The following is a 25,205-nucleotide window of genomic DNA, read 5'->3' on the forward strand; positions in this document are numbered from 1 at the left end:
TTGTCGTTGTTCCATAGCACAGTGATGGTGAAACCTTTAGAGACGGAATGCAACCCACCTTTTATTACAAAGTGCCAACACGGCAATTTAACCTGTATAGCTCCTTTTTCTGTTTCACTGTTCTTTATGACTGCTATTGTAATAAATAATCCTTCATAAAACTTATTGCATTACATTCTTCATTAAATTGTCTTTCCATTGATAGGCAATTTTATGGTACAGTGGTACCTCAGGTTAGAAACGCTTCAGGTTACAAACTCCGCTAACCCAGAAATAGTGCCTCGGGCAGCAGTGCTTCAGGTTGAGAACAGTTTCAGGTTAAGAACAGACCTCCGGGAAAAACCAGAGGTACCACTGTATAACTCAGGGCCCCCCCCCCAAAAAAAAATGTTTAGGGGTACTCTAATTTCGACTCAAGAAAATCACCATGGGGTGGGTGGGTGTGAAGAGTTCACATTGGGAAAAATAGACTCTTGGGAGTTTTTCACTCCCCTTCCATGGAAGTTTGTAGCCCGAGGTTCGATGGCCATCTGTCATGGATGCTTTAGTTGAGATTCCTGCATTGCAGGGGGTTGGACTAGATGACCCATGGTACCCCTTCCTTTTTTACAATTATAAGATTTTATGAAAGGTCCTTACAACATAATGCAATTTAGTCCCATTAAGCAATTATAAGTAAGTCCTCCCCACCCTGAGAACGGATTTTAAATCCATTTCAGTGGGTCTACTCTGAGGACTAGCACTGGAGGCAACTGTGTGTGTGTGTGTGTGTGGAGGGCAAATGAGGGCTGAGAGCATGGGACAGCTGCATATTCCTGCAATGCAGAGGGCTGGACTAGATGATCCTCGGGTCCCTTCCAACCCTACAATTTGCCCTGGCCCAGTATCCATTTACGGGCTTCCTGTATTTTGAGAAAGGTGGGCTGTGAACCTTGTTCGGCTACACACAAGAGAACACCAGGGGCCCTGCTGAATCACACCCCCCAGACTTGGCCTTGGGGAAGGCAGAACCCCCAGCACAGCCAGTCTCCCTTGTCTGGGATTTGTACTCCACAACGGGGCAGGGGTAGTTCCAGAATTTGTCTTGAACCCCCCAAAACATTCCATTATGAAAACCATTCAAGTGCTCCAGTTGGGGATGATCTTACAAGCTGTGTGAAGAGCTTCATTTTTACCCTCATACGCATCCTTTTATTTTATTGGAGGACACTCTCTTCCTACCCCCACCCCCAAATCCTAGGATTAGAGATTTAAAGCAATCCAGGCTGCAGGATGTATCAGTGGACAAGGACCTTTCAAGAGCCTTATCTTCTCAGTGTCACAGTACCTCCAGCATGCCTCTGGATTTGCATCAGTGGGGATAAAGGGGTGCAAGAATGTCACCGCCCCAATACATGGAGCATCTCAAGAGGCATCTAGCAAGCTGCTGTGTCCCCAAGAGTCGGACACGACTAAATGATTAAACAACAAAGAGCACTTTTGTAAGCCCAAAAGTGCTCAAGGCCATAACTAATCATGCTGGATCATGCCAGTGACAGATCTAGTCCAGCATCCCTTCTCAGTGGTTGACCAGAGGCCAATTATGGGAAATGAGGAAGCAGGATGCAAGCCCAAGAGACCTCGCCTACACTGCCTCCTGCAGGAGGGACTTGCAACTGGATGGCTTGATGTGTAAGGAAGTACCTACCTTTGCCCGTTATCTGACCCTCAGCTTTATGAGGTGACCCTGTGGTTTTTCTGCAACAACCATCTTCAAGACCGCCCCCTACGCAGCGGAAGCTGAGCTGCCCTGGTTGGTTTGTGACGGCAGCGCAGCCAGCAGGCAAAGATTTGAAGATTTGAAACCGCACATTAAACCCAAGCACATTTGTGATATTCTGGTTTCCCCCCAGGAAAACCGAAGCTTCAAACCCTGGCATATTTGGAAGCCCCAGAGTTCAAGAGCAGTGGGACTCCTCCTGCTGCCAGGGTTGGGGGTGATGCTTTCCATACCCCGCCCTGCCTTAATTGCACCACACACTATTCCACAAAGCACCTTGTGCACTTTAGAGAAGACTGCATTGAGGGGGTTGTACTAGATGGCCCTTAGAGTCTCCTCCAACTCCCCGTGAAAGGGGGTGGTGCTCAGGTGCCCCTGCAAAGCAGAGGAGCAAAGCACTGGCTGGAAGCAGGTGGGGCAACATCCCTGACCTGGTGGCAGTGAGACCCTTGAAAGGAAGGCTGCCTGTTATCTGGGACAAGCACTGCCCTCTTCCCCACTCAATCCACACCAGCCTGTATAATATTTTTTTTTATTTACATGTTTAAAGAACCAGAAGGCTTAACATACAATAAGATGAAACAGAGCCCTGGAAGGTGGACATGGGCAAGGGGAATAAAAGGAACAGTAGAAAAAAAATATACAGTCAACATAAAAAAAAAAACCCTCAAGCGGGCTGCCCTCTCCCCTCAACCAGCCTCCCTTGAGGGGCGAAGAACATGCTGTCTCGATTTTGCCCAGGTATGTAAACGTGGTTGCACTCACTCCAGATCCCAGGGAAAGCCACCGACAGGAAACAAAGAAAAATAAATAAAAGAACCTCTCGAGTGCCAGGGGGTGTCAGAGGAGGAACGTCTCCCCACAAGAGTCTTCTCTCTCTCCCCCTCAGGGCTCCAAGTCCAAGCTGGTGGGACACAAGCACCCCAGCGCAGTTCCTCACCCTCAACCTGCCCATCCAGAAACGGAGCATCACAAAACCAAAACTTGCTAAATGCTTTTTATAAAAACCACAAGTTTGTTTCCTAAGATTCAACCAAAACAGGAAAACACTGCCCCCCCACTTGCTGGAGCCAACTGTACAGTCGGGGTGCCCCATGCCACAGCGCAAACACAGCAGGGCCAGCTCTCGCCCCATGGCCCCAAGGTGGGGGGGGGGACAGGGAAGCCGCCAGCCAGCCGGCCGCAGCCCTTCCACCCCGGGCGCTCAGCTGGAGAGGGGGGTGGTGGAGGGGAGCCCGCTCATCTGCCTGCGCCGTTCTCTTGCCAGTTCTGGTCCTGCAGAACCTCTTCCGGACAGGCTGCCACCGCCGGCCAGCCACCACCTGGCGGCTGATGCTGCCGCTGCCACCTCCACCAGCCTGCCTAGCTGGAGTCAGAGTCACTTGTGTCCGAGGAGGAGGAGGAGGAGCTGGAACTGCTGGAGTCGGAGCTGGAGCTGCTGGCGCTCAGGCGGGAGACGGCCACTTGCTGTGCGGACTCCGGCTTCTCATTGGCTGCACAGGAAGAGGGGGGGGGAAGCAAACATTATGATGGATGCCAGAGGGTCAAGGATAGGAGGAGAGAACCAGGCGCATGAATCAGAAGCCAGGGCTTACTTTTCTTGGGGGGCTTCTTAGCAGAATTCAGCTGCCCGCTGACGTCCTGCAGGCGCTTCTCCAGCTCCCGCTTCTTCTCCAAGGCCAGCTCTTCCTTCGTCTTGCCCACTGGCTTCTTCAGGGCTGGAAGGAAGGAAGGAGAAAAGGCATTTACTGGGGATCTCCTCTTCCCCTGGCACCCACAACAGCCCTCATCCAGCTCTCATTTGGGACAACAGGGAGAGCAAGCACTACCCAGCTCCACACGAGGAGAGCTGTTACTTAGACCTCTGGCTGACACCCCTAAACACCTCCATTATCCCTTTTCAGAACATGGCTGCAAAAATAATTATTTCCTAATTGACAGCATGGAGTCTGGAGGCCCCCCCCTTTCCTCACAAGGGTAAAGCTGTGCTTATTCAAACATGGAACCACCCTTGGTTTCTAAGAGAAGGGATGTGGAGTACCCTATGGCTGCCCAGAGGCCCTTGGAGCCCAGCCCCTGTCCCCACTCACTCTCGCTGTAGGGCTTGCGAGGCTTCTTCCGCAGGCAGGACAGGACGTAGCGCTCCAGCTCCCGCAACGTGGAGGGCTTAAGGGTCTCGAAGTCGATCTCAATCTCCTCGGGGTTGGAGTCGCGGAGGGAGGGCTCCCGCGACTGGATGATATGCACGACCCGGCCCAGCTTCTCCCCCGGCAGCTTGTTGATGTCCAGGCTCAGCTGGCGCTTCTCGTCGTATGTCATGGGCTTGCTCTCCTCCTCCTCCTCTGAATCATAGAGCACAGGGGCCGGCGGAGGGAGGGCCTTGGCGCTGGCCTTCTTCGAGTTCCTGGGGAGGGGAGACAGGAAGGGGCGCCTTAGACCCAGGGGCCCCACAGCTTGCGCACTGAGCAGGACCCAGCCAGCGGCAGCTGTCAGGCATCTTGGCTTGTTCTACAAGGAGTTCGCCATGGTCGATCCGTCGGGGAAAGAGAGTCATCAGCCAGCTGCTCGCCCAGGTTTCCCCACCCTGACCCCATCACCACACACTCACTGGCCCCACTCACTTGCCACCACTGCTGCCACCTCCACTGCCACCGCCAGTTGCCTTCTTTGGCTTCTTGAGCTGGGCCTGGTGGGGCCGGGCAGCCTCCTCCTCACCTCCCGCTTTCCCTTTGCGCTTCTCCAGCTTCTTCTTCTTCTTCTTGTCCTTCTTGTCCCGTTTCTTCTTGGGCTTGGAGACCGGGCCTTGAGAGAGGGCCGCAAGCTGTTCGTGCACTGCCCGCAGCTAGGGAGGCAAAAGGGACATACATGGTTAGGGGGCTCCCAACCCCACCAACTGCTTGCAGGCTTCCCTGCAGGGGCAAGTAGATAAATAGGTAAATAGGTAAACCAGCAGGAAGGTAAATGGCGTTTATGTGTGCTGCTCTGGTTCGGCAGAAGCGGCTTAGTCATGCTGGCCAAATGACCCAAAAGCTGTCTGCGGACAAATGCAGAGCGCCACTACCCCCCAGAGTCATCCGCGACTGGACCTAACGGTCAGGGGTACCTTTATCTTTTCTCTGCCTCACCTGTTCCTGGAGCTCAGCCAGCCGGTTGGCCCGCTCCTCCTCTGAGTCCGAACTCTCCTCGCTGTCCGACGAACTCTCGCTGCTGCTCTCGTCGTCATCCCCCTCCTCCTCCTCCTCTTCGTCGTCGTCGTCATCATCGTCATCGTCGCTGGAGGAATCGTCCGAAGAGGACTTCATCAGGAGGCCCGGCTGTGGGAGTGACGTGGAGGGGGGGTTGATGTCTATGGGTTCATCTGGCATCTTGGCATAGCTGAACTCGAAGACATCCTGCGGGAGAGCAGCAAAGACTCGAGGTCTGCTACTGAGGGGCTGGGTCATGGGGAGAGGGGAGGGAGGGAGGGAGGGAGAGCGAGCTACTGGCCTCTCTTTTCTTCCCATCAACTCACCTGCAGTTTCCGAGCCATGGCCACCACGTCATGGTCAGGGGGGTTGTACTTGTAGCAATTGGAGAACATCAGCCGCACATCAGAAGCAAACTCCTGGGCGTCACGGTACTCGCGGTTCTCCATCTTGCGCTGAACGCACAGAGAAAGAAAAGGAAACAGAAGGTATGTAAGCAAAAGGGGTTTTGCAACACACAAGGAGCAAAAAAGTCCCACAAAACTTTTTTTTTTGCCCTTATGACTACAGAAAGTCACTTAAGACACACATGGCAAGTTCACACTAAATACCGGTGGGACTTGGGTGGGGTCTTTCCTCCCCACAGCTGCTTGCCCTGCTTTGCCGGCCCTGGCGGCATTGTCACATGGCTCCCCCCTTGCCATGCACCCATGCTCACTCATGTCCCTATGGCCTCTCTCCTCCCCTCAACACAGACTGCAAAGCCCACTGGGGCCAGATTCTGCTGGCACTGAAAGGTTAGCAGAGGGTACATTTTCTACCTGGGACAGAAACACACATTTCACACTAGGAGCCCCCTTTAAAAAAATAAGAATGGCCACTAGATTGTGGAAGCACCTGCTTGTATGGTGAATATGCAAGAACTCAGCAGAGAGAGAACCATGTGCCCACCAATCCCCACCCGCTGCTCCTCTCCCCTTCTCCTCTGTGGTTGGCAAGGCCCCGCCTACCTTGATGGTGCTGAGGTCCATGGGATGCTTGATGATCTCATGGTAGTCGTGGAGGCCCAAGGCGGAGGCATCGACCGGCTTGTAGAAGGGCCAGGCGTAGGCAGCGTGCTTCTTGGAGACGAGCTCCTTGAGGATGCCATTGCAGTACTTGAGCTGCTCTGAGAGCTTGCCCCTCTTGGAGGTCTGGTGCTGCTGAGAGTCAGGCAGGTCTTTGCGGGGGGGCTTGATGGGGCGCCCGCTCTCCCGCCGGGCAGGGATCTTGGCTGCCTTGGTCTCCGGCACGGCTGCTGAGGGAGAGGACTCTCCGCCACTGGTGGCGATGATGGCTGTGGGGGTCGGGGTGGTCGTGTCCGCTTTCCGCTTCACTCCTTTCTTCTGCTGGGGGCAAGAACATGGCTCTTAGGCTTCTAAGCCAGATTGGAGGGGAGGGGGGGAGGGGGAACCCCAGACAAATCCTTGCAGCTCAAGCCCCCCCCCGCCCTCCCTTGGCTTCCAGCTCACAGAGGCTCACCTTGGCCACCGGCTGCGTTGGGGCAGGCACCGCCAGCACTGGCTGGGAGGTAGCAGTGGAGTGTAGCGGCTTGAGGAGAGGTGTAGAGATGACTGACGGGTGAGGGATGTTGATGATGGTGGTGGGGATGTCTGTCGGGTAGAGCTGGGCGTGGGACACGGAAGAGATGGCCGGCACTTGCTGAGCAGCTGCGTTGGCTGCTGCCAGGAGTGCTGGAGGGATTAAATAAAGAAGAAGAGTGGCTCCTTGTTAAACTGAAGGCAGCCTGCCCCAAAAGGCCAGACAGCCCCCAACTGGAGTAGAACTCAGGCAAGCCAGCAGGAACCCTAGCCGCTTCTCCCCAAAGCCCACCCCCCAATCCCCTCTCGCACCATTACCTGCAGCCCGAGACGCCCCCTTCTTGTGACTGTTCTTGGCCACGGTGATCACAATCTCCTGCTCCTCCTGAGGCATCTGGGCCACCTTCTGCAAGAAGATCTTCTCCAGCGTTTGGGCCATCAGCACAATGTCATCTGTGGGCTACACCAAAAGAAGCCGTGAGCAAGGCATGAAGGGGGGCTGCCAGCCTGCTACTCTGCACAGTCTGTGTGTGTGCCCTCGTCACTTGGAGACACTCCACACACTTGGGAGTCTCCCCCCCCAACCCCTCCCTCACAATCCATGCAGCCACTTCCCTGACACTCCAGCCATCCTTGCGGCAGCTGCCTCTCCCTCCAAACTCCTGCAGGCTCCCACCACACACGCAAACCCCCACCTTGTTGTAGATGTAGCAATTGGTGAACATGGTGTTGAAGTCCTGCATGCACTCGGCTGAGCTCCAGTAGTAGTTGTTTTCCAGCCGCCGCTTGATGGTGCCCATGTCCATTGGCTGCTTGATGATTTTGTGATAGTCCTGGGAGCAGAGAACAGCAAACAAAGCCACATGGTTACCATCGTCGGTCACCCCAAACCGCATGGCACAGAGGCTGCACCGACCATTGGGCTACCCAGGCTCCTGGTCAACGCCAAATGTTGGCTACAGGTGGGGAAAGGGCAGGGACTCCTATACAGCCTGGCAAAGGGCAGGAAATAAATGCTTCTCAGCTTGCTAGGCCAACAGAGGATTCTTGCTTCTTTCCCTGGGGTAGAGAGAGGGTGCCTTCTGTTAGGTGAAGCTCCCCAGGGGACAGCAAGGCTGGAGGTGCCTGCCCTGCCTAAAAAGCACCGCCTCATTACCCCTACTGTACACGAAGAAACTAGGTAAGCATAAACCTAGATGGATTTTACCTCTGGGCTTTAACTCCTTAGGTGCCACAGGTGCTGGCCTTTAATTTGGGGGTCACTTGATGTCTTCTACAAAGTCATGGATGGGAATCTGCAAAACGCATTCAGGGCACAAGATTAGATTTGGGGCAGCGTGAGAGCGCAGAAACGGCTGTATTGTCTCATCCATACCTTTGTAGGGGACATTTGGGGGGGGATCAGGGGAGCTGCTCCAGGTGAAATTCCTGGCCAAACCAACAGCCTTAAGATTGTTTGGGGAAGAGACAAAGGTGAGCTCAAACTCAGGTTAACAGGAGACAACTCCACTTTGAGGCAGCAAAGAAGGAATATTTCCCTAAGTATGGAAAAGCCTTGTCTGCTGACTGAGGTGAGCAACCCAAGGAGCTCCCCAAAACACCTTGAATTTTAGCAGTACAACATCAACTCAATAATCCAGAAGACTAGCTCAGCGCACCAGATACAAACATAGGATGAGGCAAGAAGTGATCCAGTAACCATAGCAACAAGGGCATCATTAACACAGTAGAACCCGTCCGCCAGTGCTCATCTCCCTCACGCCCCCAGCCCCCCCCACAAGGCAAGGAAGCTCATTACCGGAAGACCCAGCTTGACGGCATCCACAGGCTGGCGGAAGGGCCAGGCGAACTGGTGCTTCCAGAGGGCCTTCATCACCACTTTGTGGAGGTACTGCAGCTGGTTGGTGACTCTGCCCGGCTTCTTGGGGTTTGTGACCTCCGGAGGGGGTGGGTTGGCTTGGGCAAGCTGAAGGGCTGGGACAGATGCCATGGTGGGGCTCTCGAAGCCCTCGTACAGAAGCGATGGCTTGCGGATCCGCTTCCCTGGCGCAGACTCGACTGCCAGACCCACCAGACCTGCATTGCCCGGGTCCCCAAGGATCCTGCAAGACAGGAAGAGAAGGGCTGTTAAGGCAAGAGCCGGGATCTGCTCTGATCCTGCGATGGATTTCGCCACCTACTGCACTTTCCCTCACATGAGCCAGCAAATAGAACATGGAGGGTAGCATTCCCCCCCCCATTTGTGAAAAAGTGCATGAGATGCCCGTTCTGTCACCTCTTGGAAGAGAAACACCAAATTACATCCCTAAGTGCAGCGAGACAGCGGAGACAGCTCCATACAGGAGCCAGGGGAAACTCCAGAGGCCAGGCTAACCTAAGTGCTGAGCCATCCCCCCTTGCACCTCAGCATACTGGCATTTCCAGATTGCAACACTAGACTTGCTGCCCACAAACTCACTCCCCCTTAAAGTACAGTCATGAAGCCCAGTAAACAGGAGGGTGTTGCAGGAATCCCACCAAGGCAAACTAGGCACCCGCCTGAGAGCAGCAACATCTTAAAATAGATCCAAAGATGCCCAGCATTGGTGTTTTGAATCAGAGAACAGGGACTCTTCCCCCAGGATGAATGAGGAGGGAAAAACATCTGGGAAAACAGACACCAGGGCTTGCTCCACAGTCAACATGCTCATAAGATGAAAAGGACAGAGTGCATTGCCGGTTGCCGTGGTGCTACCCAATCAGAGCAAGGCAGACAACAAAATGAATGGCTGACCAGGCCTCCACACAATGGGGCCAGCCAGTTGGCAAGGAGCAGTTATGCCAAGATGGGTTTTGAGTTGGGGGCATTGCAGAATTCAGATCTGTCTCCTGGCCCACAGATCCAGTTGTGGCACATTCTGAGTACAGAGCCACAGATTCACAGGCTGCTGTCTTAATGCACAAGCCCAGCGTGCAACAATAGCTGCCAACCCATCACCCAGGACACCTGCGGCTCCACCACCAGCCCTGCAGAATGAGCATGTTGGTAAACAGAGTGAGGGCATCAAAGGGCAGCGGGCCTGCCACCAAGGGAGAGAGAAGCGCTTCACAAAAGCCTGGCTTGCCCCCAAGGCATTACAGGATCTCATGACAAGACAGCTCCCAATGCTATCAATACCTTCACAGACAACTCAAATCCCCTTAAAGCCATCCAAATAATTTACAGCTCATTGCTGCAGGGTTCACACCACTGAATAAGGGGGGGGGTTTGAAATAAGGGGAAAGAGAGATCGCATTGTAGCTGCAGCACTGGAAACGCTCCCCAGAGGAAAGACAGGCGACGTACAATGTTGCTAAGCAATTGAGATGTCCAACGTTAATTCTTTCAACACACCCAGGCAGGCAAGCCTCCTGCAACTGGCACCGCAAGTTCAAAAGCGACGCCCGTCATGTGACACAACACAGCCAGGTAAGCTCTATCAATGCAGGCGCGCGCGCATACACAGCGCTCAATAGCCCCCCCCCCCAGCCGACCCCCGATTGCCTTTGGCCTCGCTGCCCCTTCCCTCGCCCCCGCCCTCCTCCGCGCGGCGCACTCCCGATTACGTACTTGCCGTTGGGGTTCACGTTCTGCAACATGCCTGCAGGAACAGCTCCAGGGCCAGAGGCAGCAGCTCCTCCCGGGGGCCCGGCTCTCTCCCGGGACGGTCCCGCTCCAGCCGCCGGCGCCTCCGTGGCCTCGGGGAACCCCCCCACTTTGCTCGGCGGTTTCGGCCTCACGGGGGGAAGAAAACGCCCTCGGCGCCTCGCTCAGGGGCGCATCGCCGCGGCGCCTCCCCCCGCGGGAACCGGGGACGGAGGCAGGCAAGCGGCGGGCTCGGGAAGGCGCTGCTTGCACTCGTGGAGCGGGCCAGGAGAACTCGGCTACTGCAGGGCCCCCATCGGGGAGGGGGCCCGCTAGCCCCTCCGCAACCAACAATTAGGCGCAAAAGCTAGGAAAATGGCGGCCTTTGTAGCTGCAGGACCCTGAGGCGGGGCGGACGGGGGTCCCTCTGGCAAGCCCCCCGCCGGGCTCTCACTTCGCAGGGGCGATGGCAATATAGGGTGCGTCCGGCTCCGCGGAGGCCGCCGCGTCCGGAGCCGCCGCTCCCCCGGCGAGTCGTCGCGGTTCGAGGCGCGGATGGCACTGGATTGTACTGGGATTACTGGTCGCACTCCACCTTTGCTCTCCTCCGCGTAGGTGGGGGCGGATGTTGTGGGGGGAGAAGAGGACGCTACGGAAGCCGGGAGGAGGGTCCGCCGAGCTGGCGCCTATAGCGATGACCGGCGATTGGGGGGCCGCCCGGCGAGGATGGATCTGGATTGCGTCCGCCCACCCCTGCCCGGCACTCTCTTCCGCTCCCAGGCCAGGATCCTTCCTCCGCTCCAGCGAAATGGCGCCTCTCGGCCTGCCCCCGACCGCCCTTATAGAGACGCTCCCCGCGCTCCCATTGGCCCGCAGAGCAGCTGACATCACCATCCCGCCAAGCCACGCCCCTTCGCCGGCTCGGGAGAGCCCTCTGGGCGGAGGAGAGGCAGATGCCGGCCGCCCATTGGCCGGCTTCGCTATCCATCACCGTCCCCCTTTCCGCCTCCTGTTGTGCCTCCCTGCTCCGCCATCCCCGACAGCCGGCTCGCGCATTGGACGGCTCTGCCATTCGTTGCCTCCCGATTGGCCGCCCTGTCACGTGGGGGCGGGGCGGCGGTTGGGAAGCGGCCGTTGGTTGTTGTGGTTCTCTGCTCACCGCGGGGGGAAGGGAGGGGGAAAGAGGCAGCAGCGCCATTTTGTGGCAGCCCAGAGAAAGCAGAGCGCAGAGAGGGCGAACAATGAGCGGCAGCGGCTCCTAGCGAGCTGCCCCCCGGCCCAGAAAAATGTCCTCGCCCTTCTCCGCACGAGCAGACCGGCCGCGAAAGTGATGGCAGGGCGCGTTTAAATAAAAAAAAGAGAGAAAGGATGTCCGTCAGATTGTTCTTCCCGCCAAAACGAGAGCCCCTCACAGCGACACAAGAAAAGCCGTCTCCTCAGCGCAGCCATGGATCGGCGGGCGAGGGGGAAACCCCTCACAGTGGGGAGGAAACACCCGAGTCACAGTCCAAAAAAACCTCTTGAGAAGGGGTCCCAAGACACGCCCCACAGCAGGGTCAAGGCACCGCCACGCCGGGCCCTGCGCTCGAGAAATGGCGCTCTCGCTGCCCCTCCGCCAACCAACCCCCCCACTTCTCCCCCTCGCGCGTCACTCTTTGCACGTGAGAAACGAGGCAGGAGTTAAAAGGCGCCAAGAGTGAGGGGACCTTGACGAAGCCAAACCAACTGCAGAGCTCCACAGCAATGGCCCTGTTTTGCCTTGCCAGGGGCGAAGGTCAAGTGCCAGAGTGGAGCCCTGGCCAGGGCGCAGCCCCTCTGCACCGACCGCCATCAGTCAACCCGCCCAGGAGGGCAGAGAAGCCAGAGCGGCTGTGGGGCGCCATTGCCCGCAGGGGTCCCCCAAGGGCCACAACGCAGCCTATCGTTTTCACCCATGAAATCCTGTCCACAGACAAAGTGGGGGCAAAGTGTCCCCCAAGGCCCAACGTAGAAAGATTTCGGCCAGGATGGGTACTCCTGGGGAAAATGGGGGAGCCCATTTCAGAACCCCTAACCCAGAGGACGACAGCATCAGGCCCCTTCCTGGCGGGCAGGCTGGCATTAACCTCCACCCCCTGGGTGTGGGGTGTGTCGCCTTCCCCATGTGTCTGGCCCCATGCCATGGTGTGGTGGTGCTGGCAGAGGCCCTACACACACCCTCACACCCCTTAGCCAGGCAGGGGCCATGTTGGGAGCCTCCTCCCCACTCCATGGGGAGAGCGCCTGGCTTCCCTTCTCCGGAGGGCGTGGACAGGGGGCCGGTTAATCTAGGGGGCAGGTCCCAGGGTGCTTCTCTTTCCAGGAGGGCATCTCTCTCTAAAGCAGAGGACAGGAAAAAAGGAGGCTGTCGCAGCTGTAGGGTTACTGAGTCCAGCCTGTCCCCTCCCATTGGAACTGGGAGGGGGGGCATCAAACTGGTGGTATATCCTCAGCCCCCCCCTTTTCCTGGATTGTTCTGGAAGGAGAAGCAGATGAGTCACATCCTGGCGCAAAGGCCAAACGCCACTTTGGGCTGAAAGGAGGTTTCTCCCTCCCACTGTTGTAAGCCAAAAAATCACCACTGCCCTGTAAACAAAAGGGGGGAAGGCAGCACCCCCTAACCCCAGCCGCCCCCCACTCGGGGCTCAAGAGGCCTGCCCTGGTCCTGCTCCTCTGTCCGCCTCCACCCTGCTTCTCTCCACAGCGGCCATTTTGCACGGGCACCCAGAGCCGCCACCACCACTGCCTTCCAGCTGACAGCCTCCAGAAAGAGGAGAAATAAGAGGAGAAAACTGGAGGGTTAGCGAAGGAGGGCAGCGCCAGATCCTGCCCCTTCCTCCTTTTCCTCTGCCAGCCCCATTGTGCTCTCGCCCAGCCCTATTCCAGCGAGGAGGCCTCCTCCTCCTCCATCTCCAGGCAGGAATGACACAGCAGATTCACTGCAGCCATTTTGGAGGCACAGGAAACCATGCCAGGCAAAGCTGCCCCTCGCCCACCATGTCTGAAACACTGTTCCAAGTACTGTTCCCACTTACCACCACCACCACCTCCAGCAGCCTCCAGTTTCAGAGATTATTGAAAACCCTTCAATAATCCCTTCTCTCAATAAAGCCCTTCTCTCACATAGTCCCCACGAAAAAACAGCAACCCCACATTGATATTCTTTGCTCCTTTCAGCCCAGATTCTGCTTCTTTTGAATCCCCTACTTTGGGAGACTGTCTGTCCTCCTCCACGTGGGAAGTGGGGGCTTGGAGGGAGAAAACAGCTCAAGGTCAAACAAAGACGGGTGCCAAGGTCAAGCTCACACCCTGCTGCGCAGGACACTCTCCCAGGCACCCCCAATGTCGCGGGGGGCTGAGGTTTTACGTCCTCCCCCCTTCCCAAAGGATAGCACCACCACTTTCCTTTGCAAGGCAGGCCCCCAAACTCCCCCCTTTTGCTTTAAAAGCAATTCCCCCCCGATGCAAGCACCCCCCGACTTAAGCAAGGCAAAGAGACGCTCCCCAAGCCCCCCTATCATTGCAAAACAAAACCCCACCTGTCATATTGAGATTTACCCCAATTCCTAGAAGCTTCTGCATCATTGTAGCTTTAAAGAAGCCTGGAATGAGCCACAAGACAGAGGGGGGGACGCCTCTCCCCCCCTCTTCCGAAGACGCCCCTCCTCCCCCCCACATAAAAAATGGGGGTCCCATTGTCAGGTGCCACGTGACAGCCAACTTCTCCCTTCATTTCAGGCAGCTGGCCCTTTAAACAGCCACCGCCCCAGCGCCGCCTCTGATTGGCCAGTTTGCGCCACCGAAGGCGGGAGCAGTGAGTTGACTGACAGATCCCTCTCCTTCCCCATCCCCCAGCCAGCCGAGCCTTCACTCGTCCAGAAGTGTCACGTGGACAAAAAGGACTCACCTCATTGGTCGCCATCTGGAGAAGGAGGAAGGCGCGCGACCTTGGCGGCCCCGGTGCGACGAGGCCCATCCTGATTAAATTCCGGCCAAACTTAGGCCCCCACGACGTGACAAAATAATAAGAAATAAAATGCCCATTAAAAAAAAAATCCACCCAACGGTCGCTTCAGCCGCCATGGCCGGGCATGAATCCGAAGTGACGCCCACGTCATCGCCTCCTGATTGGCTCCCCGCCGTCACGCGACTGCCTTCCGACGTTCCATCAGAAAAATGCCCGGATGATCCTTTAAGCGGGGGGGGGGGGGAATCTATGAAGCGATTTTGCCCGTCCGCCGAGAAAAAAAGCGACAAATCGGTGGAGGGAGAAAAATAATCCGCCTCGGCGAAGCCGCCTGACGGGGGGGTCCGGATCGAGCGCCGCCCCCCTCCCCCGCCGAGGTCTCGCTTTGGGGGTGAAGTCAGCATGGCTCCCGCGACGCCCGGAGACTGCGCATGCGCATAGCTCCTTCTCCGACTCTTCCCCCCTCCCGCCCGGGGCGCATGCGCGCTGGGGCTTCGCTGCGGCGCGAGTCCCTTTCTGCGCGGTGGCGCAATGGCGCGCGAGGCGTGGGAGGGGGCGAGGGCAGCCGCGGGCACGGCGGGCGGAGCGCGCATGCGCGGGAACAGGCGAGCCCTTTCACTGCCTGATGCAGCTGCTGCAAGAGGGCGAGTCCCGGGATCCCATTTACCGTAGTGCTGCGCGAGTTCGTATTTCCAGGAATAAATAACGCCCTTTCCTTTCGTGTGTGCGCGATTGCAGCGGGGCGAGCCTGCTCTGCTAAGAAGAATTCACGAGCGGAAAGGCTTTGCATATCGGCTCAAGGACAGCCTGCTGAACCTGCCCGTGCAGCGCATGAGTGCCTGCCCTCGCCGTGCGCCAAATACAGAGTTGAGCTATGGAACTCCCTGCCACAGGAGGCAGTGCTGGCCATCACCCTGGACGGCTTCGCAAGGGAATTGGACAGATTCAGAGGAGGAGGCTAAGGCTAGAGAGAGGGCGCCTAGACAAGAGGGCTCTGCTCTGCCTCCGCTGGAAACCACAGGAGGGGAGAGCTGCTTTGGTGCTCGGATCCTGCTTGCGGGTTTCCCACGAGCATCTGGTTGGTTATGAGGCAGAGTGAGGGACAAAGAGTGCGGCAGCAGCAATGGCCAAGCAGGTGTCCCGAGAGGGAAGTTCAGCAGCAGCCACCTGCTGCTATCCTCAGGGGTAGACTGCCTCTTACAATGGATGTCCTATTAACTGTGAGCTGTGCATTGCAGGGGGTTAGACTAGATGGCCCTCGGGTCCCTTCCAACTCCACAAATCTATGCAGACTATGACTAAATAAAGAAGTTGAAGTTATTGACTGAAGATCCCACAGAAAAAGTAGAAAGGCAAGAACTCAGGCCACTCGTAGTAATGTATCCCTGATAATAGTTCAAATGATACAATAGTTTCAAATAGTCTCTTCTACATATTTGATCTACATGTACACGTTGACTCTAAGGCTACTTGCTGAAGAAGAAACTGGGCCCTGTCCTGGTATACTGTATACACTTCATCTGACCTATAAACTACTATAAATAAATCCAACTACAGAAGAGACTGTTTGAAACTATTGTATCATTTGAACTACTATCAGGGATACATTACTACGGAGGACCGAGGGTCATCTAGTCCAACCCCCTGCAATGCACAGATCACAGTTAATAGGACATCCATTGTAAGAGGCAGCTTTTAATCTATTTGCACCCATCACTTAGCGGTTGCCTTAATTTCTCTCTGCCCTCCCGCTGAACCCAGGCACAGAGGCTTTTGGAGAATTCTGCCAGCCTGCCAGCCAGCCAGCTAGCCAGCCATAGAGCCTGTGTGGCAGCAGAAGCTCCGCGGAGCGAGGGGTTGGTCTAGATGAGCCCCAGGGTGCCTCCCATCCACCTCCATCATATCGCCAATCCATTGATTAAGGAGGATCTTGTTTTTATTCTTCCAATTCATCCATATCAGTCTCTTGGCCACAGTAAGGGCGTGTGGAATCCATTTCCGCTGTCAACTTCCATACGTCGGGTCTATAATTCAAAAGAATGTTTTCCTCTTAAAATATTAGCTTTTCTCCTGCACAGTCATAATAGAATCATAGAATCATAGAGTTGGAAGAGACCACAAGGGCCATCCAGTCCAACCCCCTGCCAAGCAGGAAACACCATCAAAGCATTCTTGACATATGCTGTCAAGCCTCTACTTAAAGACCTCCAAAGAAGGAGACTCCACCACACTCCTTGGCAGCAAATTCCACTACCGAACAGCTCTTATATATTGATATACTGTATAGCCCAGCACTTTATCCCAAAACTTTCCCTCTAGGAACATAGGTTTCAAAGTTACAGGTAGGTAGCTGTGTTGGTCTGCCGTAGTCGAAACAAAATAAAAAAAAAATATTTCCAGTAGCACCTTAGAGACCAACTAAGTTAGAATTTTTTTATATAGGTTTCAAAGAGCATATAAGAAGAGGAAAGGGAAGCCGATTTGGGTTTTCTTACAGGTTTCCTCTTGGAAGTTTACATCGCCTCTCCTCAAAGTCCCTTACGGGGCTTCTCGGGAGTAAGTTGCTAGGAGGTTCGCACCACAGGCGGCTTGGGAATTTCCACAAGCACACACTTCCTGTTTGTGACTCATTGAGTCTTTTATAACAAACAGAGCCTAACAAAAAGGGAAACTCTGATAAAAGGACGGAGAAGTGAAAGCGAAACTCTGCCCCCACCCCGAGCGCCCTGTGGTGGATTTCTGTAGGGAAGTAAGTGAGCAGGGAGGCAGGGGTACTGATCAGAGCTTGCTGGAACCAGGCACGATCTCCTTTTGCTTGTCTGCATAAATCTATGGAGGATAAGTGTGTGAGGGAGAACCTCCAGCGTCAGAGGCAGTCTACCTATGAATGTCAGTTCTTGGGCAGGGAGGGAGGGAGGGTTTTCCTCTGGTCTCTCATCAAATTTATAATCTTAGGGTTAAACCACTGAGCCTAGGGCTTGCCGATCAGAATGTCGGCGGTTCAAATCCTCGCGAAGGGGTGAGCTCCCGTTGCTCGGTCCCAGCTCCTGCCAACCTAGCAGTTCAAAAGCACATCAAAGTGCAAGTAGATAAATAGGTACCACTCCGGTGGGAAGGTAAACGGCCTTTCTGTGCGCTGCTCTGGTTCACCAGAAGCGGCTTAGTCATGCTGGCCACATGACCTGGAAGCTGTCTGCTGGCTCCCTCGGCCAATAATGCGAGATGAGCGCCGCAAAGCCAGATCACACACATACACACACCGATTCCTGCATTTGCAGGGGTTGAACTATATGACCCTAAGGTGACCCTGAAGACTCCCATGATTCTATGATCTATTAATCATTAAATTTGTATGCCGCCCTTTGTCCATACATTTCAGGGCTGTTTGCAGCATAAAAATGTTATATACACACACACACACACACACACAGAGTATATAATAAAAAGAAGAACAAAACAATAACCCCCTCCCACAAGCACATCTGAAAGGTTATGGGATGTTAGTCAGCCCAATGCTTGGTGGAAGAGGAACGCTTTCGCCTGGTGCCTAAAGGTGTTTAATGAAGGTGCCAAGCAAACTTCCTTGAGAAGACCATCTCACAAATGGGGAGCCACTGCAGAAAAGGCCCTGTTTTTGTGCCCATTTAGGGGGCACACACAAAGAGGGGACCAGATGAGCATTGCAGAGCCTGGGTTGGTTCATATGGGGAGAGGCAGACTTATGGGGGGGCAGGATATTAAGAAGAAGAAGAAGAAGAAGAAGAAGAAGAAGAAGAAGAAGAAGAAGAAGAGGAGGAGTAGTAGTAGTTTGGATTTGATATCCCGCTTTATCACTACCCACAGGAGTCTCAAAGCTGCGAACATTCTCCTTTCCCTTCCTCTCCCACAACAAACACTCTGTGAGGTGGGTGGGGCTGAGAGACTTCAGAGAAGTGTGACTAGCCCAAGGTCACCCAGCAGCTGCATGTGGAGGAGCGGAGACTCGAACCCGGTTCACCAGATTATGTGACTACCGCTCTTAACCACTACACCACACTGGCTCTGTTGTTGTTGTTGTTGTTGTTGTTGTTGTTGTTGTTGTTGTTGTTGTTGTTGTTGTTGTTGTTATCCTGAGCCATTCAAGGCCTTATAAGGCAAAACCAGCTCTTTGAATTGGTCCCATAAACTAATTTGCAGCCAGTGCAGTTGGGTCAGGATCAGTGCAATATGTTCACACCGTTTTCCCCTGGTCAGCAGCCTGGCCGCCAAATTCTGCACCAGCTGAGCCGTCTACAGAGGCAGCTCCTGAGTGATCTACGATTGACTGGAAGCTTTTAAACCAGGGGTCCCCAAACTAAGGCCCGGCAGCTGGATGCGGCCCAATCGCCTTCTAAATCCAGCCCGCAGACAGTCCGGGAATCAGCATGTTTTCACATGAGTAGAATGTGTCCTTTTATTTAAAATGCATCTCTGGGTTATTTGTGGGGCATAGGAATTCGTTCATATTAATTTTTCAAAATATAGTCCGGCCCCCCACAAGGTCTGAGGGACAGTGGACCGGCCCCCTGCTGAAAAAGTTTGCTGACCGCTGTTTTAAACAGAGGTCAGACGGCCACGTGTCGGGGATTTCTTAGCTGGGATCCCTCCATTTGCAGGGGGTTGAGCTGGATGACCCTCAGGGGTCCCTCCGACCCTGCGATTCTCTCTCCCCGCAAGCCTAAGCAGCCCGTCTGCGCTCCAGAGCCGAAACCCGGCAGCCTCTCCCGGGCAACTGGTGACGACGAAGCGCAACGACGCCCCATTGGCTGCCTGGGAGAGGCGTCCCCCCCCCTACCCCTCCCCGAAGCTGCTGCGAGTTGGGAGAACTCAGCTGTGGTGGGGCTCCGAGGTTTTCTATGGGGCAGTGAGGAAGAGGAGGACGATGGGTCCCGGGAGGTGCAACTGGGGTATGGCGGCCCTGGCCTGGCTCTGGGGGGCAGCGGCGGCTGCAGCGGCCGAAGTGCGAGGTACAAAAATGCGTCTCCCTCTTTCCTGCGCGAACTAAGGTGTGGGGTTTTGGGGGGGAGGGGGGGCTTTCAGGTTGTGTATCCGCCCCAAACTCCCCATAAGATGCCGGCTCCTCTGGGACTTTCAGGTGACCTTGACTCGCTAGAGCTCAGGTGAAATTCCACCCTGTATTTTTTTTTAATCCCTTTCAAAAAGTTTCACTTTTGCAATTAAACTGGGGAGAAAGACTTCCTGTTGGTGTTACTTGAAGGCCGCCCGGCGAAACGGCGAGCTGACACCCGTGTTCGTGTGCACACACTCTCGACTCACAGGTTTGGGACCAGAGGGTCATCTAGCCCAACCCGCCTCTGCAAAGGCACAGTTGTTTTCAGTGTTCTTCCAAATACAGTACTGTAGTATTATGGCACTTAGCTTCTCCCTCTCTCTCCCCCCCTCATCCCCTAATAATCCCAAACCCCCTAAACTGAGGGGGCTGCGGAAGGGGGAGGGGGGAAATGGTGTCCGGAGGTGGGGAAATGTGCTTTAAAATCCCCTACTGAATACTCTGCTCTTGCGTTGAGGAAGTTCCTTCCTTCTTTCCTCTCCCCGCTTGTAGCAGCGCCATCAGAACAGGACTCAGACGGAACCATAGACTCGTAGAACGGTAGATTTGGAAGGGATTCCCGAGGGTCATCTAGTCCAACCCGAGCTCAATAACCCCTGTTTCACCCCACAAACACTTTCTGACAGTAATTGCTGTTTGCAAGTAGAGAACAAGCTTCCTCAGAAGGCCGTCCCTTCTCCTTCACTGGAGGATCTCAAGCAGAGGTTGGAATGGATGGCCCCAGATTAGTTCTTGCTTTCTTGTCATCCATCCCTAGCACATATTACTAGCCAGGGAGGGTGAAGGGCAGAAGGCAGAGGGCAGGCAGCAGAAGACTACAAGAAATAAGATTCCACCTAAACATTAGGAAGAACTTCCTGACAGTAAGAGCTGTTCGACAGTGGAATTTGCTGCCAAGGAGTGTGGTGGAGTCTCCTTCTTTGGAGGTCTTTGAGCAGAGGCTTGACAGCCATATGTCAAGAATGCTTTGATGGTGTTTCCTGCTTGGCAGGGGGTTGGACTGGATGGCCCTTGTGGTCTCTTCCAATTCTATGATTCTACGTGGAGGGGTGCATGGAGGCACATTGCAGAATCAAAATAATTGTGGAGTTGGGAGTGACCCCTGAGGGTCATCTAGTCCAACCCCCTGCAGTGCCTCAATGGTGGCAGGTGACCCACCTCCCTCTTTTTTTACGTTCAGAGGATCCTGCCCACCTGTTTTCTGAAGTCTACCTGTGCCAGCAGGATTCCCTGCTTCCTGAGATGGTCCAAACTCTGGACGACGAAGAGCTCTTCTGGTTCAACTCCTCGGAGTCCGCCTGGCATGCACGCCTCCCCGATTTCCAGCCAGGGGTGCAGAACCGGACACCCCAAAGTCACATCCGGGTGCTGAACCAGCTCTGCAACGATGTGCTGGGCAACTTTTCGTACTATTTCGCAATTATGCCGGAAGCGAAAGGTGAGGGAGTTTCTTTGCCTTGTGGGGAGGGGGCTACCAGAAACTTCCTCCAATGAGGAAGTTTATTATGCATCATATAATATATGTTGCAATAAAAATAAAAATAAAATGCTACGATAAAAATAATAATGAGAATAATAAAAAAATAATACTATCGTTAAAAATAATACAAATAATAATGCAAGTAAAAGGATGGGGAGCCACCACTGAAAAGGCCACGTTCTCATGTTGCCACCCTGCAAACCACCCTCTGCCTCCCCCCACAGGTATTGCTCAGGTGAATGTCTTCCCCCTGCAGCCGCTGCAGCTGGGCCGGCCCAACACGCTCGTCTGCTCAGTGACCAACCTCTTCCCTCCGGCGGCTGAGGTCACTTGGACGTACCAAGGTCAGCCCATGACCCAGGGGGTCTCCACCCCTCCAGCAGTCCCTGTGCAGGACCTGGAGTTCAAGCTCTTCTCCTATTTGGAGGTGACTCCCCAGGAGGGAGACATCTACAGCTGCAACGTCAAGAGCCCCCGCGACACCTTCAGCATCCAGGCGTTCTGGGGTGAGGCCCTGCTCTTACCGTCTCTCCCCCCACCCTGCCCCAAATGACCCTTGTGCTCTCACCCCCCCCACTGACCCTCTGTCCCATCTCTCTCCCTCCTGTAGTCCCCCAAGATCCCGTCCCCTCGGAGCTCCTGGAGAACATCCTGTGCGGCGTGGCGTTTGGGGTTGGCGTCCTCTTTGCCATCGCGGGGGTGGTCCTGGTGGCACTATCCTGCAAGTGCAACAGCACAGGTATTTCTGGAGGAGGCCCCTTGGGAAAGGAGGAGGCTGCAGATCAGGGGCAGAGAGCGCCCGCTTAGCACGCAGAGTGGAACCAAAGGCTTGTAGGGTTGGAAGGGGTCCCCCAAGGGTCATCCATCCCAACCCTCTGCAAGGTCATGGGGTTCCCATTTCATTCATCTGTTTCCTTGCTGGACAAAATGGTTGGCGTGAAATATTGCAACCATCAAAGATTCCTGCATTGCAGGGGGTTGGGCTAGATGACCCTTGGGGATCCCTCCCTCCATTTCTGTGATTCTACGACCTTTATCTTTTCCAGAATGAATTCCCGAGAGTCGACCTGAAGGAGGGATTTGGAGGAGAAGGAGCATCACCTTTAAAGTCACCCACCCATTTCCCCCCCCCCTTGCGGGAACTGCCCCTCAATGCCAGAATCTCTCTGTGTGTGTATATGTGTGCCCATTTGCATTCAGTGAGCCGCGAACATCTGTCCACCCTGCTTTTGTCACGTGTCTCCGTTGCCACTGGCTCCAGGCAGGGGTGGGAGAGACTCCAGTCTGTGAACCCGGAGGGAAACTGCTGCCAGTCAGTGTGGGCAGTCCTGGGTGAGGCGGATCAGTGATGTGAGTGAGCTTCTTCTGTTCCCGTTAAAGTTATCACTGCTAGAGAAGCAAAAGGGTCAATGAGGGGGTGGAAGGAGCAGAGGGCAGGAGCCCAGCCAGGTTTGGCTGAAGCAGTTCTGGCTCAGATCCCACTTCTGACACCACTATCGCCACCAACCCCACTTCTGACACCACTATCGCCACCAACCCCACTTCTGACACCACTATCGCCACCAACCCCACTTCTGACACCACTATCGCCACCAATCCCACTTCTGACACCACTATCGCCACCAATCCCACTTCTGACACCACTATCGCCACCAACCCCACTGCTAGCACTGGCACTGTTGCTGCGCTGCAGGTTTGTCATGGCCCTTGGCTAGAACAAGAAACTTGCATAGATTGAATATTGCTAGCCCCACAACCATCGCTCACCCCACTGCTCACATCACTATCACCACCATCCTGCTCCTCCCAGCTATGGGTCTTTCTCGCCAGGACAGGGACATGGCTTGGCCTCAGATCTATTTTCTGGGCAGGCCCATCAGCACCCAGCTTTTCTGCCACACCCAGGGGAATGAGAGATCTTCCTAGTCTGCCACTGTTCATTTAACAGGACCTTCTCATGGAGGTACAGAGACCATCACCTGCTAATTGCTGCGGCAGGAGACGGCTGTACCACACAACTCTTCATAATGGGCAGCTGGGCCCTGCAGCACAGTTTTTATTTTGTGTGTGTGGCAGGGTTGAGCCCAGGCACTTGTGAAATGATGGTGCCTCTGAGCGTGTCAAGGGTGCTGTCCATTAAAGCAAGGAAGCGCAGAAGTAATCCCCAGAAGCCCTCTCCCTTTTCTAGGTTTTAGCATCATAGAATCATAGAGTTGGAAGGGACACCAGGGTCATCTAGTCCAACCCCCTGCAATGCAATAATATTTGGCCCAATGTGGGTCTTGAATCCATGACCCTGAGATTAAGGATCTCATGTTCTACCAACTGAGCTATCGGGGATGTGCAGGCTCAGGAAATTTAGTGGGGGGGGGAGAGCGTCACCGCCGGTTAAATTTCTGCCCTTTCATACAGCTGCTATGGGGAAGGCTTGAATAATCCCCGGGACTCGCCTACCTTGCAGGGTGGTTGTGACCGGCAACATGATAAAAAAGGCAGTGGGCATCTTCTTAGTTTTAAAAGGCGGGGGGAGACTAGGAGACCCATGGAGGACTAAAGAAGCATTGCAACTTTTAAAAGAGAGAGGTGGAAGGAGCAAAAAAAGACCAGGGGAGGGAGGTTTGTAGGGGGAGGGGTGTTTTTTGATCTTACGGACGCTGCACCTACAATTGTTCCTGCTCAGTGATGTGTCCTTTCCTTTGCGTTCCTGACGCCGGGTGCCAAATGGAGTTCTTGTCAGGGGTGCAGAAAATAAAATAAAATGGAAAAGAAAAAAAAGATTTTGCAACTATTCTTTCGAGTTCTTCCTGACGTTGCAAGCAGGAATTGAGGCAGAATCCCCGGGGCGGGCGGTGCCTTTGTGGGGTGGGGTGGGGGAATCGGAGGGGGGAGTCAGGGCCAGAAAGATGGGGAATGAGTCCATGGATGTGACTTGTACAGGCACAAGGAAGATGCATTATTTCCTGCCAGGCAGAATTCCTCAGGGAGAGCCTAGAGCGGGGCGGGGCCAGGGGAATTAGAGCAGGGGGAGGGGCAGGCAGTTACAAAATCCATGGCATTTTTTTAATACATATTTTTTATTTAAGTTTCTATCGGTTTTCCAAAATACATTCATTGTCTCTCTTTTTCCAGCACATGGCTTTTTTTTTTTTTGACAAATTTTGCAAGGGACTGCAAGACTTTGATCTTCTTGTATTGGGGGGGGGGGGGAGAGATGCCTCTTCCCTGTCTAAAAAAATAGCTCTACACACCTGCGCTTTTTGTTCTTTGCTTTTCCTGGCCCTGCTGTTGTCATGCAACAACCGCCCAGGCTGGAAGATTTGGGAAAGCTTCACTTGTGGGGTTTCTGTCTATTTTGCACAAAAATTAAATGCCCAGTTCAGAGTGATTGTGAGAATGGGAACCCCTGCCACCTGGAAAGGTGAAAAGGTCCCGAAACCCTGATTCCAGCTTATTTTAAAGGGTCCTGCTTTTCAGGGTTTTTTTTTTTTTTTTAGTTGTGAGTGACTCTGTACTGTATTTGCAATTGAATTTCAATAGGGACAAATGTGAGATTCTGCACTTAGGTAGGAAGAACCAGATGCACAAATATAGGAAGAGGGACACCTGGCTTGCTAGCAGTGCATGTGAAAAGGATCTAGGGGCCTCGGTGGACCACAAGCTGAACATGAGTCCACAGGGTGATGCAGCAGCAAAAAAAAAAGGCTAATGCGGTTCTAGGCTGCATCAACAGAAGTCTAGTGTCCAGATCAAGAGAAGTCATAGTCCAACTCTATTCTGCCTTAGCCAAACCACACTTGGAGTCCTGTGTCCAATTCTGGGCACCACAATTTAAGGATGTTGACAAGCTGGAATGTGTGCAGAGGACGATCCAGGACCTGGAAGCCAAGCCTTATGAAGAACACTTGAAGGAGCTGGGTATATTTAGCCTGGAAAAGAGGAGACTGAGAGATGATAGCCATCTTCAAATATCTTAAGGGCTGTCACGATGGAAGATGGGACAAGCTTGTTTTCTCCTGCTCTGAAGGGTGGGACTCAAATCAACCAGTGGCTTCAAGTTGCAGGAAAGGAGATTCCAACTAAACATCACATAATGAATAAGTTTCAGATGATAAGAGCCATTTGACAGGTCTTCGGAAGTTGTGGACTCTCCTTGCTTGGAGGTTTTTAAGCAGAGGTTGGATGGCCGTCTGTCGTGGATGTTTGAGCTGAGATTCCTGCATTGCAGGGGGTGGGACTGGATGACCCTTTGGGGTCCCTTCCAACTCTATGATTATTCTACAATTCTCTGATTCTTCAGCCTAGCAATGTGGACTCCTGAGGCCAGAGGTTTTCAACCTTTTCGAGTCCACAGCTTCCTTGACCAACTACCTTCTTTCTGTGGCACCCCTGTGGGGCTCACAGGAGCCCAGTTACCTCACTCCTTGCCTGCAGAGCTTGGGAGTCCTCTGAGCTGCCCCCCACCCCACCCCAAAGAGAGGTGCCTCCTCACACTGCCCCACAGGGGCCTGGGAAGCACCCCCTGG

General features: G+C 54.3%; 2 protein-coding genes across 10 annotated transcripts; one reads left to right on the forward strand and one right to left on the reverse strand.

Annotated features, from left to right (window-relative positions):
• Nucleotides 1-2,275: 2,275 nt before the first annotated feature.
• BRD2 (bromodomain containing 2) lies at nt 2,276-14,535 on the reverse strand. Of its 8 annotated transcripts, none has more exons than XM_035107395.2 (12): nt 14,054-14,535; nt 8,323-8,626; nt 7,220-7,357; nt 6,843-6,984; nt 6,466-6,677; nt 5,955-6,332; nt 5,271-5,399; nt 4,885-5,151; nt 4,381-4,601; nt 3,850-4,163; nt 3,355-3,477; nt 2,276-3,252 (listed from the first exon to the last, which is right to left on the reverse strand). In XM_035107395.2, exons 1-12 carry the CDS (start codon nt 14,056-14,058, stop codon nt 3,122-3,124), a joined length of 2,364 nt encoding a protein of 787 aa, XP_034963286.1. In that variant the 5' UTR covers nt 14,059-14,535; the 3' UTR covers nt 2,276-3,121. The 8 variants fall into 8 exon arrangements, with proteins under 8 accessions (XP_034963286.1, XP_034963289.1, XP_034963290.1 ...); XM_035107398.2 differs by lacking the exon at nt 14,054-14,535 and adding an exon at nt 13,705-14,035; XM_035107399.2 differs by lacking the exon at nt 14,054-14,535 and adding an exon at nt 13,686-14,035.
• Nucleotides 14,536-18,929: 4,394 nt separating this feature from the next.
• Nucleotides 18,930-23,467, forward strand: LOC118081372 (class II histocompatibility antigen, M alpha chain). 2 transcript variants are annotated; one of them, XM_035107866.2, is made up of 5 exons: nt 18,930-19,098; nt 20,383-20,640; nt 20,907-21,188; nt 21,293-21,421; nt 21,729-23,467. In XM_035107866.2, the coding sequence occupies exons 1-5, from the start codon at nt 19,014-19,016 to the stop codon at nt 21,731-21,733; spliced, it is 759 nt and encodes a 252-aa protein (XP_034963757.1). In that variant the 5' UTR covers nt 18,930-19,013; the 3' UTR covers nt 21,734-23,467. The 2 variants fall into 2 exon arrangements, with proteins under 2 accessions (XP_034963757.1, XP_034963758.1); XM_035107867.2 differs by having other exon boundaries at nt 18,963-19,098; nt 20,427-20,640.
• Nucleotides 23,468-25,205: the final 1,738 nt, after the last annotated feature.

Source organism: Zootoca vivipara, chromosome 2 (assembly GCF_963506605.1).
Source record: "Zootoca vivipara chromosome 2, rZooViv1.1, whole genome shotgun sequence".
Lineage (NCBI taxonomy): Eukaryota > Metazoa > Chordata > Lepidosauria > Squamata > Lacertidae > Zootoca > Zootoca vivipara.

What these genes read in the sequence shown, in the direction of transcription:
- BRD2 (XM_035107392.2), bottom strand. Translation starts at nt 10,142, where the DNA reads ATGTTGCAGAACGTGAACCCCAACGGCAA. An exon ending in CAACGCAGCCGGTGGCCAAG is followed by an intron (nt 6,333 to 6,465) that starts GTGAGCCTCTGT and finishes TCTTGCCCCCAG; the next exon opens with CAGAAGAAAGGAGTGAAGCG. An exon ending in CCATGGCTCGGAAACTGCAG is followed by an intron (nt 5,152 to 5,270) that starts GTGAGTTGATGG and finishes GCTCTCCCGCAG; the next exon opens with GATGTCTTCGAGTTCAGCTA.
- LOC118081372 (XM_035107866.2), top strand. Translation starts at nt 19,014, where the DNA reads ATGGGTCCCGGGAGGTGCAACTGGGGTATGGCGGCCCTGGCCTGGCTC. An exon ending in TGCAGCGGCCGAAGTGCGAG is followed by an intron (nt 19,099 to 20,382) that starts GTACAAAAATGC and finishes TTTTACGTTCAG; the next exon opens with AGGATCCTGCCCACCTGTTT. An exon ending in CAGCATCCAGGCGTTCTGGG is followed by an intron (nt 21,189 to 21,292) that starts GTGAGGCCCTGC and finishes TCCCTCCTGTAG; the next exon opens with TCCCCCAAGATCCCGTCCCC.